This window comes from Sinocyclocheilus grahami, unplaced genomic scaffold (assembly GCF_001515645.1).
Source record: "Sinocyclocheilus grahami isolate Dianchi unplaced genomic scaffold, SAMN03320097.WGS_v1.1 scaffold116.1, whole genome shotgun sequence".
Taxonomy (NCBI): Eukaryota; Metazoa; Chordata; class Actinopteri; order Cypriniformes; family Cyprinidae; genus Sinocyclocheilus; species Sinocyclocheilus grahami.
The window spans coordinates 132,872-150,979 of NW_015505295.1; the positions used below are offsets into that span (position 1 = coordinate 132,872).

Below are 18,108 nucleotides of genomic sequence, written 5' to 3' on the forward strand. Positions count from 1 at the left end.
AGAAGTGTAAAAGTATAGAAAAGCCCCTACACTGAAAAAAAAGATTAATTGAATTGACAAAAAATTTTTAAGGTAAGTGGTTGGAATCAATTTATTTTAGCTACATTTAAATAAACTAATTTAGTTGACTAACTTTAAACATGTTTTTTTTTAAGTAGCTAAAATAAATTGTTTGCAACCACTTACCTTAAAAAAATAGTATAATTGTTTTCAGTGTAAGTCAGGAAGTCCATACATTCTTATACCTTCAGCAAGATCTGATAAATGAAAGGTAAGCCTCCAATTGTGCTTGGTCATACTTAGCTAGGCAAACAGGGCCCCCCTACCCTTGGGCTTAGTCATGTTTAGTCAGACATATGGTATTATAAAGATATTATTTACCCTGCACATCTCTACTGCTATAAGTCTGCAAAGCATCCAAAAGCATTGTGGGTTTTAACACCTTTAGAAGATAAGCAAGATGAGCTAAATGAGCTCAGGTCTCCTGATATCTCTGGATCAAAAATAAATACACCTTCAGACTTTGATGTGGTTTCCAAGAAAATATTTAAAGAGCAAATTCGCAGAAATACTAAAGAAGATAGACTTGAACAGAATCATCCTCACGTATGCATGACACACACAGCTGAGTAGAATACATAAATTATGTATGTTAATAATACATGAATAAATTAGCAAATAATAAATGAATAAATAAATATATGAAAAGTAATAATCAAAGAATCATACAAGTAAATTCATAATGCAATTCATAATACATAATATCTATATGAATATAGAAATATGTAATAATTGGAGGCCTCAAAGGCATATATTAGAAGGAAATGTATTGCTCAAGCGGCAAGAAAGAAAAAGGAAGGAAGAGATTTGGTTAAGAAATTGGAAACAACTATTTGTATAATGGAGAAGGAGTTGGCTAGACTTTACTCTAATGATGATCAGGATATTTGTAAATACAAATTTCAGTTACATGATATATACAATAAAAAAGTTGAGTATGCATTATTTAGACTACGAACTAGGTTTTACGAAGGAGGTGAAAAAGCGGGCAAGCTCCTTTCCAGACAAATAAAACAACAAAACGCTGCTAACATTATTCTGGCCATTAAGAAAGGGAATACTATGGTCTCACTGACAAAAGAAATAAATGAGGTTTTTCAGAACTTCTATAAACAATTATATACATCTTCAGGTAGTTCAGATGAAGGAAAACTGAAACAATTTTTTTCTAATATAAAGATGCCTAAATTAGATGTCTTACAATCAGAGTCTCTAGACGTTCCCATTACAAAAGAAAAGGTCAGAGCTGCAATAACCTTTATGAAGCCTGGCAAATCACCGGGGGCAGATGGGCTTCTACAACACTACAGAATACTACAAAAAGTATGTCGACATATTGGCTCCAATTTTAACAGAAGTCTATACAGAGGCGTTTGAAGCTGAAGTGTTACCTAGTACTTTTATGGAAGCATAGATAACACTGATAGCTAAAAAGGATAGGGATTTAACGGATCCTGCTAATTTTAGACCAGTAAGCCTTATTAATGTGGGACTGTAAGGTGTTGGCAAAAATTTTGGCTTCACGGCTGGAGAAGGTTCTACCAGGTATAATTCACAAGGACCAGGTGGGCTTCATCAAGGGAAGGTCATCAGCCGATAATGTGAGAAGGCTAATTCACCTGATGTGGCTAAATGCTTCAGAGAACACCCCGATCACAGCTATATCTCTAGATGCCGAAAAGCCTTTCGACAGGGTGGAGTGGGGCTTTTTGACTGCAGTCCTGTCGAATTTCGGGTTTGGTCATATTTTTAGGACATGGGTTAGTTTATTATATAAAAATATAAAAAAAGTGATGACAAATGGCATGACTTCCCCATTTTTTACTATTTCAAGGGGCACTCGTCAGGGATGCCCATTGTCCCCGTTATTATTCACAATAGTTTTAGAGCCTTTGGCCATTATGATTAGGGCAGACCAAAACATTATGGGAGTAAGGGGGGTAGGGGATGGAACACAAATTAATGCTATATGCAGATGATATTTTATTGTTATCTCGTGACCCTCTCAAATCTTTACCTCCATTAATGAGAATTATTCAGTTATATTCAAATGTGTCAGGATACAAAATAAACTGGGAGAAATCTGAGGCTATGCCAATATCTAGAACATGTCATGCCCATACAGTGACCCAATTTGGCTTTAAATGGGTTCCAAAGGGTATGAAGTACCTTGGGGTTAAACTAACTCAGAATTTGGAAGATATAATGATGTTGAATTATGACCCACTGCTGTCAAAGATAATAATGTGTAAAATAATGTGGACAAATGGGAACAGCTGAAACGTTCTCTATGAGGTAAAGTGAATGTTGTCAAAATGGTTATTGCTCCACAGTTCAATTACATATCCATGATGATACATGTGAACATTCCAGACCCCATCTTCAAAAGATATGATAAAATTATCAAGGATTTTCTGTGGGAAGGAAAAAGACCTTGGATTAAAATGAGTAAATTGATTTCCCCAAGGGACAAGGGGGGCCTTGGATTACCGGATGTGTGGATGTATAATTTCTCTTTTGAAATGGCCAAACTGGCTAAACATTGGAGTGAGACAGACTCTGAGTTGGAATGGATCAAAATAGAACAGAAACTTGCCTCACCATTTCATCCCATTAGTATTCTCTCGCAAAGTTCTGGAGCTAAATGGGACTCAAATCCAGTGATAATACACTCAAGACATGTCTGGAGCAAAATTCATAAACTGTGTAAGACATCACATCATAAACAGTCATATGCTTCATTGTGGAATAATCCTGAAATCTGTATAGGCAAAAAAGGGGTGTTTTGGAAACAATGGCATCTTAAAGGGGTAACAGTAATTGGCGATCTATATGAGAATGGAATATTTCTGTCATATTCTGAATTGGTGGAAAAACATAATATTGTGGACCAAGGAAACTTTTGGAAATATCTGCAGATAAGACACTGTGTTAAGAACAAATTCAATGCCAGTGATAACCCTGTGTATGCCTATCTTAAGTTACCATGTAGAACTCAAACTGCTTCTATGTGTTACAAATCAATGCTTAATGTAACTGCAGATACTTGTAATAACCTGAAAACAATATGGCAGAAGGATTTGGGGATTAATATTCATGATGATGACTGGCTGGACATCTTATCTAATGTGGGTAAGAACATAAGGGAAGCTAGGGGAAAATTCATTCATTAAAAAATAGTACATAGATACTATTATACACCATCTAGACTTTACAGGATGGTGATACACTCTAAAAAAAAAAGGTTCTTCAACAGTTCTTCAGCGGTTCTTCAGCAGTTCTTTGGAGTGGTTAAGGTGCTATTTAGCACCACTACCATATATAAAGAACCTGTTAAGCCCCTGTATGGTTCTTCAGCGGTTCTCTGGAGTGGTTAAGGTGCTATATAGCACCACTACCATATAAAGAACCTGTTACGTCCCTGTATGGTTCTTCAGCGATTCTTTGGAGTGGTTAAGGTGCTATATAGCACCATTTGACAAAGGTGCTAAATAGCACTAAAAGTGGTTCCCCTATGATTACGAGCCAAAGAACCGCTTTTAGTGCTATATAGCACCATTTGTTTTAGAGTGTAGCTGGAAATAATCTCTGTTGGAAATGTAAGGAAGAAGAGGGCACTTATTTACATATGATTTGGGAATGTTCTTTAGTTCAGCCATTCTGGCGTAAAATTCTGAGAATACTTGAAGAGTGGTTGGGCTTTAATTTACCTGTGGAACCACAATTATGCCTTCTTGGAGATAAATCAGCTGTACCTAATATAGCAAAAAATGCTTTTACCCTTATTAAAATTGGTTGTATCACAGCTGCCAGGATGATCGTGAGCAATTGGAAATGCCCCAAAACCCCAGATTTGAAAGATTGGATTGATGGGATGATTGAAATTGCATCATATGAGTGCATGTTGGGGAGACTGCAGAGTGAGGGAGAAATGAAAAAAACATGGGATCATTTTTGGCAGCATATAAAAATGGTGTGATTGATGAGCAGAACTCATTAACAACTGTTACATTTCCATGTGCTTTTGTTTTATTACTTTGATGGTGACTAGTTGTAACGGGGCTGACGAGACGTGAGACGTGTGGATCCATCTGCAGGCTTTATTAAAGAGACATAGTACACAGGCAGGGTCAAAACAATGGCAAACAGGTATATGGCGGGCAAAACACAAGAATAGTCCTAGGGCTAGTGTAGGTCACCTATCAGGAGACAGAATCAAAGGGGCGAGACGAGAGGGAGAAATCCAAGAAAACAGGCAAAGATCAGAAACCGCAAAAACAGGCAAGGCAAAACAAGGAAAACACAGAGACTCGGAAAGGGGTACAGGCTAAACAATACTCAGCAGAGAAATGGGGTTAGAGTGGGTGTTATATAGTGAGTGAGGTGATTAGAAACAGCTGTGTGCAATCAGTGCAGTGTGCAAATCGTGCAAAGAATGATGGGATATGTAGTCCGGGGTGCTATGCAACAGTTTGTGTTGTGCGAGAGTCAATGAAATGGAAAGCTTGACCTCTGGTGGTGAATAAACGGAAGTCCATGGACTGAATTCGTGACACTAGTGGCTGAATATGTAATTGTTTGGAAAGGTGAATATTGAATACTGTGGTGATGTACGAAGTTTTGACTGTTGAACAATAAAAAAAAGTTGAATTATAAAAAAGAAATATGTAATAATTAACACAGCACATACCAATTCTCATGATGTTTTTTTTTAGGGGGGGTATTTTAGCACTGAAATGCTTGGTTAAATTTCTTCTTTATTTTCTCTTCTTCTTCTTCTTTTAAAAATATCTTCTTTAATTTTTTAATTTTTTTTTTCCAATGTTTATCACTTGTATTTTTTGTTTGTCGGGTGGTTGACTAAATGTAAGAGCAAAAAAACAAAAATGACCACACTGTTGTGAAAATTCACTTCCTCTTCAGGCTTTCACAGAAGGCCACATTCGATGTGCATAAAAGATGGCCAGGAAAAAATTGGCACTAATATATAAATAGCAGAGTTTCATCTTCATGCACCAGGGTCTTTTTTTATTTTCTGTGACTTATTTCTACAGAATATAGAACAATTATAGAAAGAACTTTATAGAAAAACTGAAAAAGAATTCTGTATAAAAATTATTCTAACATTTTTTATCACGTTTATAAAATGTATGGTCTTTAAGGATATTAAAGGTTACCAATTACAAAAAAAGTTCTGAAATTACAATTAAAGAATACAAATAAGGAAGGACAAAAGGAAATATTATGCAAGGAACACAACAGAGAGGGATAGAAAAAAGATGCATAAACAGAAGTTCTTTCTTCCTGTCTGCATTTGTCAGGAGGCTTTGACTTTCTGTCAGCGAGTTGCTGATTTCAGTCTCACTACACAGTGCTGTTTCAGATTAAAAGGCTTTATAATTACAAATAAGTATGAAATTAATGAAATTAGTCAAACTTACTGTATGTAATCAAGCCAATTAATATAATTACTGACTTAAATAAGAACGTAATTCAAAGTGTTATGCAAAGCTCCCAATAACATTTAAAAGCTCCAGAGAGTAATAAACACTAAATACTGAATGCTACATTTAAGACACAAAAGACTCAGAATGTTACTGAAAACCTGTGGTCCTGAACTGGTTTTGCATGGAGGCCCAGACTTTGCATAAAGAACAGAAGTTTGATTTACAAGCTTGTTAACAGTCTGTGTCAGATTTGTATGGTTTTCAAGACTGATGATATATCTTATGCACGTCCATGTTGCTAACTGCTTAACATAAAAAGCTGCATTCTATTTAATTCTATTTAGCTTTATTTTCCCATACATTTCAACTGCCACATCAGGCCAGTGACCTATTTTTGGGCCCCAACCCACCAGCTGAAAACCACGGCTTCAAACCTACCCATCATACCACAAAACTATGGCAAAAAGACATTGTTTTTGATGCAGCTTCATATCAACATATCACTATTAACAACATTAGTAGTAAATACAGACACTTCAGACGAAAATGAAAAATTAGATTCATGTGATAAGCATAACTATTCTGACTGATGTGACACTTTTTCACTTCCCCTTCACTGCCCATTAAAAAAAACTATGACCACATCTTAAGCTACTTTCTCAGTTATATGCATTTTTGCTTGTTAAACTAAAAAAAGACTATATGCTGATTGTCTTTTTCTGTTATGCTTGAGCCACCAGGCTAAAGTGGCTGACATCTTTAATGGTTTTGCCACCAAAAAAGCAGAACTCTCTGGTGGCTTATGAGATAATATTTAAAAGAAAAATATCCTAACATCAGACTGCAGTCGGGTCATTCAGGCAGACAGGAAAAGGAAAATAGAACAGAAACATCTTCCAATAAAAAACACTCAAGAATAAAAACCCTATAAAGTTTCAAAACCCACAGCACTTTTCTTTATAAATAAATAAATCACAATTAATCACACAGAAGAGGGAGCAGGAGCTCAAAGGTGGGAAACTTTATATTACCAAAACCACAGACAGGAAAAGAAATAAGTTCAGGTTTTGTATTCATTATTTTTTCTCCATGTAATTTGGCTTTTAAGATGTTATCAGACAAAAAAAATCAAGAGGATCAAGAGCTTTATTTTCTGTATAAAACAATGGTACATCTTTCTTCATGCGCGTTAGTTCAAGTTTTGCACAACATGCCATAAGATGCACATTTAATTTCTAAACCGACCAATCAGAATGGATATTCAAATGACACGAAATTCATTCCATCAAAAATGGTGCTAATGCATAAGTTCTTAATTATCAAGCTTATTTTAAAAACAGCCTGGTAGCATAATTGTCAGCAAAAAAAAAACATTTTCACATTTGGATTTAATCAGTGTTTACATATTGGCCTCCCCATAATATTTCCTCACTGACCGGTACTGCTAAAAAGCAAAAATGACATTACAATGAAACTCTTTTAAACTTTAGTCATGCCCTCAGGTCTGTCTCGAACGATCCCTGCAGTCTTTGGAATAGAATTACAGCTTTCTTCTGCAGTGCCTTCCTGGGACTGCATAGTGTGGCCTTCTTCCATAAGTGCTCTGCGATAAATCCCTGATATGCTTTGTCTGAAGCGTCGCCTAACATCCAGTCCCATGCAGAAGTACAGCACCGGGTTTATGCAGCTGTTGAAATATGCAAAGCCCTTAGCAATAGGCAGGCCCACTTTAACAGCATGGCTCTTCTTGTCCACCATCTTGACGAGCAGTAGGCAGTGGTAGGGGCCCCAACATAAGAAAAAAGCACAGATCAGTCCAGCAAGAATCCGGAGAGGCCTCGATTTTCCAGAAAACCTTGTTCTGCGTATCCCGATGCCAGCTATAATGTAGCAGCACAGGATGACCAGGAAGGGCAACAGGAATCCACATAAGAAGCGAATGCTGTACAAGGCGTTCTTTGCTGAATTGTCACCCTTTGATGCTTCTTTCACCTGCACAAAGTAAATCAGATTTCTGAATGATGACAAACTATTTCACATTTACTATGCTAAAAGAAAGTTCATGTTTAAGTGGACAGTTCACACAAAAATTAGAAATGAAAATTAGAAATGTACTCATCTGTCACATAATGAAATAAAGTGGTACGAAATACGAAAGAATAAGATACGTTCTTGTTTCCATCCAAAGTTGAATCTAGCCCATGCTCAAAATTGGAATATCGCATAAAACATTTACGAATAAAGCACTGTTTCCATCCAACAAGTCAAAGAGAACAAAATCGTCACTTTCTGACAAACTGTCACTAAATATCACTAAGAAAAGTAGGAGAAGCTACTGAAAATAATAATTTTCACATATAATAAATAACTTGCGCCTCTGAGCGAGCAGACAAAACACAATAAATGCGGTTTCGGAGGTGGATGCCTGGTGTTTGGGAACACAGCCGTGTAAGACTGCTACAGTAAAAACCTGTTAAATGGTTAACGGTAAATTCGTTGATAGGTTTACGTGTATGTCAGCCACGGCACTAGCCATTATTTTTAATCGAAGGAGGCATATACATACAGTATATCTTTGGCGAAGCAACACAGAGAGTCGCTTCTGGGACGCTTGTGAAATGTGCCGTGGCGCGGCTGGTATAAACTCAAGCATTGACAACCGCACTTACTTATAGGCATGAGCCTTGAAATTTCCTGTTCACATAGCAGCTTACAATAGATATTCGAATATTGTCTTATGAACATGTAACTGAAGTCAAGTCCATAGACTTTAGCCAGGATAGTCATATTTAATCTTTAGCAGGAATGAAATGAGGCTGTGAGAGATAGAAGTACAGTGCGTTCAATTTGCTTAGCAGAAATACCAATTTCTGCTGATTTTTTTCAGGGGGAAAAAAATAAATGGACATAAACCAGTTTTGAAAATTCTAACTTTTGAAAATGACATGATCTAGGAGTTTTACACAGTGTGTACCATTGTAAAGACTGTCACAGTCTCGTTTCATTCATCCGTGTTAAATTCAGAATTGTGTCTCCATATGTTAGTCACATTGGGCTTCAGACGCATGCTAGCCACCCAGATGACCAAAGAGTTCCCGATGATGCCGAAGATAATGGTAATGGTGTAGAGGACAATGGTAACATTATCCATAATGGCATCAATGTCCACTGTAGTTTTCTCATGGTGGGTTGAGATGTCTGAGTGGGGCTGCATGAGAAGAATTGCATTGGAGGCCATTCTGAGAGACAAATGAAAATGATATACAGTCTGTCTGTTCAAATTAAGCATTTTAACTGATTCACAGATGGAATGATTAGCAAGGTCAAAGTCGCCATTTCAATTCCCAGGGAATGCATGCAGGTACAATGATATCTGTAATGTGTAAAGTATGTTTAAATAATTCTCAAGAACTACAATACTAGACATAAGTAAATATGAGCACAAAAATATAAGCATCATGTACTTCCTCTTGTTCACCCAGCACCATTTTCTTGTGTATTTATGGGGTGGTTATTAAAATATTATGTACAGTTGAAATTATAGTTTAAATATTTATATATTTTTTAAATATAGTTTAATCAAGCCATATTGGGCTGTCACGTGACAGAAGCCACCCAGCTCTTACTCAGAGTCTGTTTCAAAATATCTGTCTGGAAAAAAACTGAACCTTTCACCTTCAACAAAATAGAGAAGTGGAAAGAAAATAAGTGCTTTTAAATGGCACACAGCTGCAGAAACAACTTCATGCACCTGATTCATGCATTTGTGACAGCATTTCATAAAACTGGCAGTCTGTATGTGTTTCACTTAATGTTAGCTAATATCTTTCTGGTACATTGCCATTTAGTGAGCAATTCATCATAAGTGCCATTGCATGCTCGTATTTGAGCGACACCATATGGTAAGATAAACATGAGTTGTCTGGCAACTAAGAGGTTGCAGCATATAAAACTGGTTTAAAAGCAAAGCTAATGTGAGTTATATATTTTGAATTGCTCTGCTGAATCATGAAAGGTCAGAACATCTTATTGTAGTATTTCCATTACATTTAGCATTTACTCACACTAAATAGGTTGTGTAATTCTGGCAAGAAAACGTTGCGTTGGAGGCCATTCTGAGAGACAAATGAAAATGCTATACAGTCTGTCTGTTCAAATTAAGCATTTTAACTGATTCACAGATGGAATGATTAGCAAGGTCAAAGTCGCCATTTCAATTCCCAGGGAATGCATGCAGGTACAATGATATCTGTAATGTGTAAAGTATGTTTAAATAATTCCCAAGAACTACAATACTAGACATGAGTAAATATGAGCACAAAAATATAAGCATCATTTACTTCCTCTTATTCACCCAGCACCATTTTCTTGTGTATTTATGGGGTGGTTATTAAAATATCATGTACAGTTGAAATTATAGTTTAAATATTTATATATTTTTTAAATATAGTTTAATCAAGCCATATTGGGCTCTCACGTGACAGAAGCCACCCAGCTCTTACTCAGAGTCTGTTTCAAAATATCTGTCTGGAAAAAAACTGAACCTTTCACCTTCAACAAAATAGAGAAGTGGAAAGAAAATAAGTGCTTTTAAATGGCACACAGCTGCAGAAACAACTTCATGCACCTGATTCATGCATTTGTGACAGCATTTCATAAAACTGGCAGTCTGTATGTGTTTCACTTAATGTTAGCTAATATCTTTCTGGTACATTGCCATTTAGTGAGCAATTCATCATAAGTGCCATTGCATGCTCGTATTTGAGCGACACCATATGGTAAGATAAACATGAGTTGTCTGGCAACTAAGAGGTTGCAGCATATAAAACTGGTTTAAAAGCAAAGCTAATGTGAGTTATATATTTTGAATTGCTCTGCTGAATCATGAAAGGTCAGAACATCTTATTGTAGTATTTCCATTACATTTAGCATTTACTCACACTAAATAGGTTGTGTAATTCTGGCAAGAAAACAGTGAATTGAAGGTAATTAATTCCACGGTGTAAAACCCAATGATACTTCTTGAAAAACAAAAACTGTTGTTTTGCATCAGTTAGTTGTGTTTCTCCTTTCATGTTAAAACAGAATGCAATAGTACATACGAATAAGAAGAACGCAAAAAAGGCATGACAATTTAAGGCAGAGATAGGCAATTTAACAGCTTATGTTTGAAAAATCACATTAAATGTATAGTATATAAAATACAAAAATGCAATAAAATGATTGCGCAGCATGGATTGCATTGGAAAATTTTTGTAAAAAATATAGCAAATTACCAACTGGATAATGAATTGCTGTGGGTGTTCTTACCTTAGTGAAAGTTTGCTCAAAGAACTAGTTAGCACAATCAGTGTTTGAGGAAACACTGCATAGTAATTTGTGAATGTGTCCAGCAGAGACTGAGTATGAGTGTTAGGTCATGTTCAGTGTGCAGGAAAATAAATAAGTGACGGGTTCATTGACATCATTTCCAGCTCCTCTCCTTCTCTCTGAACCCTTTTCGCCCCTTTTTCATCATGTGATCATTAAGTGTCTTCTTTACAGACAAAGAGAGGACAAACAGGAAAAGGGAGGAGACACAGATGAACAAACATAGAAACATAAATACATATGTGTGTTTACTCCATTATGCCTCTGGGAGAGTTAAAGGGATTGTTAAGGGGATTTCTCACCCTCAGGCCATCCAAGATGTAGATGAGGTTGTTTCTTCATTGCAACAGATTTGGAGAAATTTAACATTAAATCACTTGCACACCAATGGATCCTCTGCAGTAAATGGGTGCCGTCAGAATGAGAGACCAAACGGCTGATCACAGTAACACACAACACAACTCCATTCCATCAATTGACGTCTTGTGAAAAGAAAAGCGTTTGTAAGAAAGAAATGCATCATTTAAGCATTTAAACTCTCGCTACTTTTTTTAAGATTTATTTTTGGCATTTTATTTAGATAGGACATAGAGCTGACAGGACGCAAAGTAGGAGAGAGAGAATGGGGCAGGATCGGGAAAGATCCTTGAGCCAGGATTTGAACTCAGGACGCCCATAGTGCAATGGCACGATATTTCGGCACGCTGCACACAAGGCTAACGGCACAGACTAAACGCTCGCTTTTGACCCAAACACCACTCTCTAATCCATAATAATAGTTTTCTTCAGTGGAAAAGTCCATCCCCTGTTCACATTAAAATTCACCATCATGTTTGTTTAGATCTGTTTTGAATTGATTTCACTTGTAAATGGATCTTAATCTGTGCATATTTCTCTCCTGATTCAGACTAGACTTTTACACTGGAGGAATCAGTGTTATGGACAGAGACGTGTATTTAATCCAGAAGCAACAGTTTGAAGTTAATAATGACTTAAAGGTGCACTTAGCAATATCTGAAAAACGCTTTTGCCCACAGTGTCGGACCGAGTCCCAAAACACACTTGTAGCCAATCAGCAGTAAGGGGGCGTGTCTTGTAATGATTGAGAGATTTGAGTGCACAGGACGGATATGAGCAGATCGACTATAGGTAGAGAGAGATGGCAGATAAGAAAAGAGGAAAATATCAGAGAAACAAAACATCAATATTAAGGGTTACGACCAGGCAAGAGGTAGGACCCGCGTAAATATTGGAGCAGCTTTCCAGCAGTGGAGAGAGGCCTGTAATCGGACGCCGAGGTTACGTTGTTTTGCGTTGCGTTTTTGATAAACGAGTAATGTTGATTTTGCATTGTTTCACACAACTTATCCGTGTTGGCTTTTGTTTGAATATGCTTGTGTGTCATCTTCACTTGTTTCCGTGATCGTAGTTGCCATGGTTGTGTGGTACGTGTGAGGTGGAGATTTTAAAATAGGGGCAAGGTCCTGTTGGAGTATGGGAGTGTTTGATTTGGTGCTTTCAAATATCAACATCGTTTGGCAAAATTCGCTTAGTGCACCTTCAATGATGCATTTATTACAAACACAAAACTTTTGGGTTACTTACTTGTGGATTACGGTGATGTTTTTATCAGATGTACTGGCAGCACCCATTCACTGCAGAGGATCCATTGGTGAGCAAGTGATGAACTGCAGAATTTCTCCACATCTGTTCATATGAAGAAACACACTCAGCTACATCTGGGATGGCCTGAAGGTGAATACATTTTTAGCAAATTTTCATTTTGGGTGAACTATTTATGTTGTGTATCTAATTACATTCCTGCCTATAAAGCAGTCATTGTGACTGTACATCAAAACATCATATTCTTTTCTGAATTTTGAAAGAATGAATATGCCAATACTGATACTACTACTACTAATAATGATTTTTATAAATGTGTAGAATATTTCACATGTAAGCACTGTATACACCCATATTTGCATATAATTTGCATGTCTGGTTCTCTTTGTCAATGTGCCCTATTTTATTATGGGGTTTTGCCTACATATTCTCCATGAATTTTGTTTTCAATCACATATAAGTTTAAATTAAAATGGTTTGAAGTGGTTTCCAACCTTAGATATAAATGGTTCAATGCTGTTTGTGTTTATATTTAATACTTATTAACATTATTTGTTATGGAATTAGAACTATTAATGAAAAACGATTGTGATGTTTTGTTGTTGTTGTTAAGCGTTTATCTTGTTTCATCTTTTTAACTAATTTAAATTAAGATATGAAAAAGTGGCATTGTTAAATGTTGGTCTGTGCTGCCACTTACAGCTGAGATATAGTATTACAGAACAATATTTAAGAATATGTGGCCTGACAATCAGAAAAATGTGTATGATAATAGACAGTTATACAGTTTAAGGTCAAATTTAATTGATTTACGCAATGTCAAATGTAAGAAATACATTCAAAAAGACCAAAATGTGAAATTAAAGTTAGTAAGGAAGACTAATACAATAATAATACATTTTGAAATAAACAGTTTAAACTCAATGTCAAGTAAATATCAGTACAAGAAAACAATTCAAAAAGAAAACAATCAAAAATGCATTTGATATTTTAAAACAAAAATACAGCAACAATACGTTTGTAATACTAAGCAGGAAAACATATGTAAATAGAAAATGTGCTGTGTTTTACTTGTGAATGCTCTATGAAATACTTGATTCTATTTTAATCAATTATTATCTTTAAAGGCTGTCAAAATATGCTATATGAATCTCCATATCATTAGCACTTACATATACCAACATTTCCAGCTATATTCTGAAGGTTCTTACACAGGGTTTTTGTGTAAATCATTCACCTGATTTATATAATATGTTAAATGACAGTATTTTCTGATTTATGGAGTAATAAAAAAAGAGATATCCAAAATCCCCTATGTAAAAACTTACATAACTCCAATATATCAACAAAAAGAAACAAGTATTCTGAACCTAGCTTTATCCAATGTTCAGATTTCTGTTATTGTATATAAAATGTATGCAAACATACACACACTTAATTAGATCATTTGCATACTTCAAACTAAAAAAACGTACTGCGCTTAATCAACTGAGGAAGTATGGTGAAATTTGTTAAAATTACATAGTTTTAATGCTGTTCACCTGAGGTTCCTTGCCTTGAGAGGCATCAGAATATACACTAAATTAGATATACTTTACATTAAAATTCCTTTTAAAACACATTTGAATTAATTTAATAGTTTCAGTTTCTCATATTCAGTGTTTCTCTAATGTATGTGTGCTAATGTACACATGTTTATGTACATTTAAAAAATCAGGTTATATAATTTTGCAGTTATTTAGTAGCAAATGATAAAATGCCAACAAAGATATAACATTCAAAGCCACATCTGTTTGACTATAAGTGAGCATATATTTTATCTAGATCTCTGCAACATGAGTGGACCAAAAGTCCTGGTTGTCATAATCTGGATATTGAGAGGTTAGAGACTTTTGTTAATCTGCTGGGTTTGAAAGGTTATAGTCTTAAATTAATCCATGAACAAATACTGAATAGGTGAGTGTCTCTGTGTTATTTATGATGATGGCTGGTGATTTAACTTTGCGCTTCTGTGATTTATTGCATTAAGTCAAATTAAGCACTTGTATGCTTTGGCATGTGCCGGCCTCCATTATGTATGTATTAACCTAATGTAGAAGGTGCCCTGTGCGTTTTTTATGTATGCAGGTGCTGCCAGTGACAAATGGGAAATTAATGCCTAAGAAAATAGATGCAATAAGTGGCTTCTGTGTTCAAATTCTATGTCAGTTTGAGATCCCCGACTCATTCAAAAAGTCCCTAAACAAATCTGTTGAGGCAACTTGGAAAAAAAACAACCAAAGAGGGGCCAGACGTGCTTAGTTCAAAAAGAACAGGGTTGTCTGAAATGTGATTGGCAACATCTTAAACAAAAATTGCACCACTGTGTTTCACAACTTTCCTGTTGAATTAGATGACCATTTTTTCTTTAGACTTCAGGGTCCTGAACCTCTCAAGTACACATTTGAGCAAGGAGTATACATTACGGTCCATGAAGGTTGGAATGAAATTGCGATGTATACATCATCTGAAAGCTAAAAATAAGCTTTCCATTGATGTATGGTTTTGGTTTGTTAGGATAGGACAATATTTGGCAGAGATACAACTATTTGAAAATCTAGAATATGAGGGTGCAAAAAAAATCAAAAAATTGAGAAAATCGTCTTTAAAGCTGTCCACAGACTCACACACACACACACACACACACACACACACACACACACACAGCGAATATATATATATATATATTAAAGTCCACTCCAAAGGGAGATATTTCGGTTTTTAAAAATCCCTTTTCAAGAACTACAACGAACGGCTCGTTTGTTTCTGGGTTTTGTGATATCACAAAGCGGATTAGAATTTCATTCAAATAATTCCCGCCTACGCTACGGAAATTCGAATGGTTGGGGGGCAGGAGGGGCGAGGTCGTGGTTAGAACGCTTGGTTGAGTGCATCAGACAAGACAACAACGACGAAGAAGTGCTGCTGTAGGTAGCCTCAAGTTTTCACAATTACACATGCACCTGAATAATTATGTATGTACATATGTATGTCACAATTATGAAAACGTTTTTATAATAAATTGCTGACAGTATAATACTGGACAATGATGTAATCTGCAGAATTTACACTTCAGTTATGAGACTACAGTGTTTCCCATACATTGAGTGAGGGTGTTTTTATATCACTGTATTTCTGAAGGAAACCGACTGTCTTCAGAAAATTGGATGTCATTTTCATTTAATCTTGCATGTAATGTCTGATAAAGCAGTGTTTTTTTGAGCGGAGCACTGCTTTGTGTACAGCCGTTACCGGGGAACCTTGATCTCTGCCACTCCAACAGCACCTCCTGCTGGCAGAGAATGAGTTTGCATATATATGCTGCCTGGGAAACACTGGACTTTGGTATAAATAAACTCAACTGTATAACAGTTTCACTGCAATTCATTTTATAATGTAAGAATTAAATAACAATACAAATAATACATATGCACTTATCTGAACATAGTAAATGCAATTATTTTTAAGTGGTTGTTGACATCCTATCTAAAACGTGATTTAGCCCCCAAAAAAACAAAAAACAACAATAACGTTACCACTCTAATATGTCTTGCAATATCCGTGCGTGGAAAGGTTCTGCGCGATCCTCTTGTTCAATATTCTCAGGGTCTGAATTCGGCTCAAATTGATTGACTAGCTAAACAGAGCAGACAGAACTTGCTGCTTTGGCAAGGGGCGGGGCAGTACTGAAACACCGTCTAAGCTGTTCGCCAATCACAACACGCTGAAACAGCTAACCAATCACATCACATTTCGTTTTTCGGAAGGCGGGCCTTCATCAAGCCAATCACAACGCACTGGGATAGCTAACCAATCACATCACATTTAGTTTTTCGGAAGGCAGGCGTTCATCAAACCCGGAACTAATCGAGCCGTTTGTGCCAGGCTAGGGAGAAAGGTATTGTAATAATGTAAATAATGTAAAAAATATAATGCGTTTTTTGAACCACCAAGCATGAGAGCATATTCTAGTACACCCCCAAAACATTATCAAGACATTATAAAAGAGCATAATAGGACCCCTTTAAGACGGATGAATTTGGACCAATAGTATGTTCCTGCACAACCGGAGCCTGCAGTTTCAGGACCGCAGTTCTAGGACCCTATTCTTTTGTAACAGCGCCACCTACCGATTTGGATCACTAAAGATGGACGACATGGACAGCAATCAGAGTGAGTAACTTTACCGATTTTCAATTAAGTTTTCTTTTATAACCTTAAAACGATGCAAAGTTTACGTAGCCAACGTGAGAACTGCTAAGAAATAGTAATGAATTCCCGATTGCTAGTTTGATTGATTATTACCATGTTCTTAAATTGTGGCCATGATTTAATTAAGCTAAACCTTGTTGACATAATGACTACAATAAGTAAATCTAGCCAGCACATTAATTAAACTTTAAGATGATAAAAGCATGTTGATGTGAGATGTGTCAGATTTACCTGTAGCTTACTGTATTAGTGTGAAAACTTGTTTGATACTCATTGTTTTAGCATATTAGTTAAGTATAAATCATCTTTCATAATTAAACTGGGCTAATTGCACCACAATATGTGTTATTAGCCTGTCCATTTGGCAGTACTTTAGATTAATCTGGTTGATGTTTGAAAGGCATGGTCAGCGGTTTGCCTTCTGGACTGATGAGGACAGAAACTTGCTCCAAGGAACTCTTGTGTACAGTGTACAGAGTGCTATCTCAGAGGAAATCCACATTCAGGCTGTCGATGACCACACTGCAGAGCTAAAGAGACTGCTGGACTTCATTGTGAAGTTACAGGGATCTGAGGAGCATTTAGTGGTACTTAAACAATGTTCACATTTAATCATCATTACAAACAAACTCATAGTAAAGGTTCACCAAGGGCCTTAATTAGGAATAACATTAACACTATCTTTTAACTATGCTGCAAATTATTGTATCTTTATCTTAAATGTATCAATTTCCTTAAAATAACTGCTTTTGCACCATGGTTTGCCCATAGGGTGTACTCAACGGGAAGCCCTCTAAGTGGTCTCATAAGCTAACCTCTTCCTGAGTGCCTGTCTGCCTTGACAGTGAGGAACAACTGTCCTGTTTGCCTCTCTGAGAGGAGTGTTGCAGAGGACACCAACACAACTGAGCTTCACAGATGAAGTGTAGAGGTATGCCGGACCATGTAATGTGTTTGTGAGTGTCCTGCTCCTGCACTTACAAAATCTACTGTATAAACTGCATGCTGGTGCTACTCGTGTATGAACCAATGTATAATGGCTTGCTATAATAGTATACTTACTTTAGTATATGTTTTTTCATAGGCCATCATATATGCCCTGGCTGTCCTACGGAATTTCTCATTGCAGGAGGCTGAGCAGGTCTTCCTTTCTGGTCCGGATTATCATTACAGGTCAGAGTAGAATATGAATTATTTTTGCACAATGCCCAGTGCACCTTTTGTTACTGATATTTCTGTTAATCCAACAGTGATTGTTCTCTGATAACTATTTCAGTGAAGTGGAATAATATGTTGCATAAATAAATAATCGTAAGAACAATGTATTAATGTATTATAATACTTATTTGTGGTTAAG

The 18,108-nt window shown here is 36.2% G+C and overlaps 1 protein-coding gene across 1 annotated transcript; it reads right to left on the bottom strand.

The window, feature by feature from the left end:
* Positions 1-6,838: 6,838 nt before the first annotated feature.
* LOC107589466 (C3a anaphylatoxin chemotactic receptor-like) lies at positions 6,839-8,043 on the bottom strand. Its single transcript, XM_016277917.1, has 2 exons — positions 8,017-8,043; positions 6,839-7,499 (listed from the first exon to the last, which is right to left on the bottom strand). The coding sequence occupies exons 1-2, from the start codon at positions 8,041-8,043 to the stop codon at positions 6,987-6,989; spliced, it is 540 nt and encodes a 179-aa protein (XP_016133403.1). The 3' UTR covers positions 6,839-6,986.
* Between the last annotated feature and the right edge of the window lie 10,065 nt (positions 8,044-18,108).

What these genes read in the sequence shown, in the direction of transcription:
- LOC107589466 (XM_016277917.1), bottom strand. Translation starts at nt 8,043, where the DNA reads ATGGCTAGTGCCGTGGCTGACATACAC. An exon ending in GTGCCGTGGCTGACATACAC is followed by an intron (nt 7,500 to 8,016) that starts GTAAACCTATCA and finishes TACTTTGTGCAG; the next exon opens with GTGAAAGAAGCATCAAAGGG.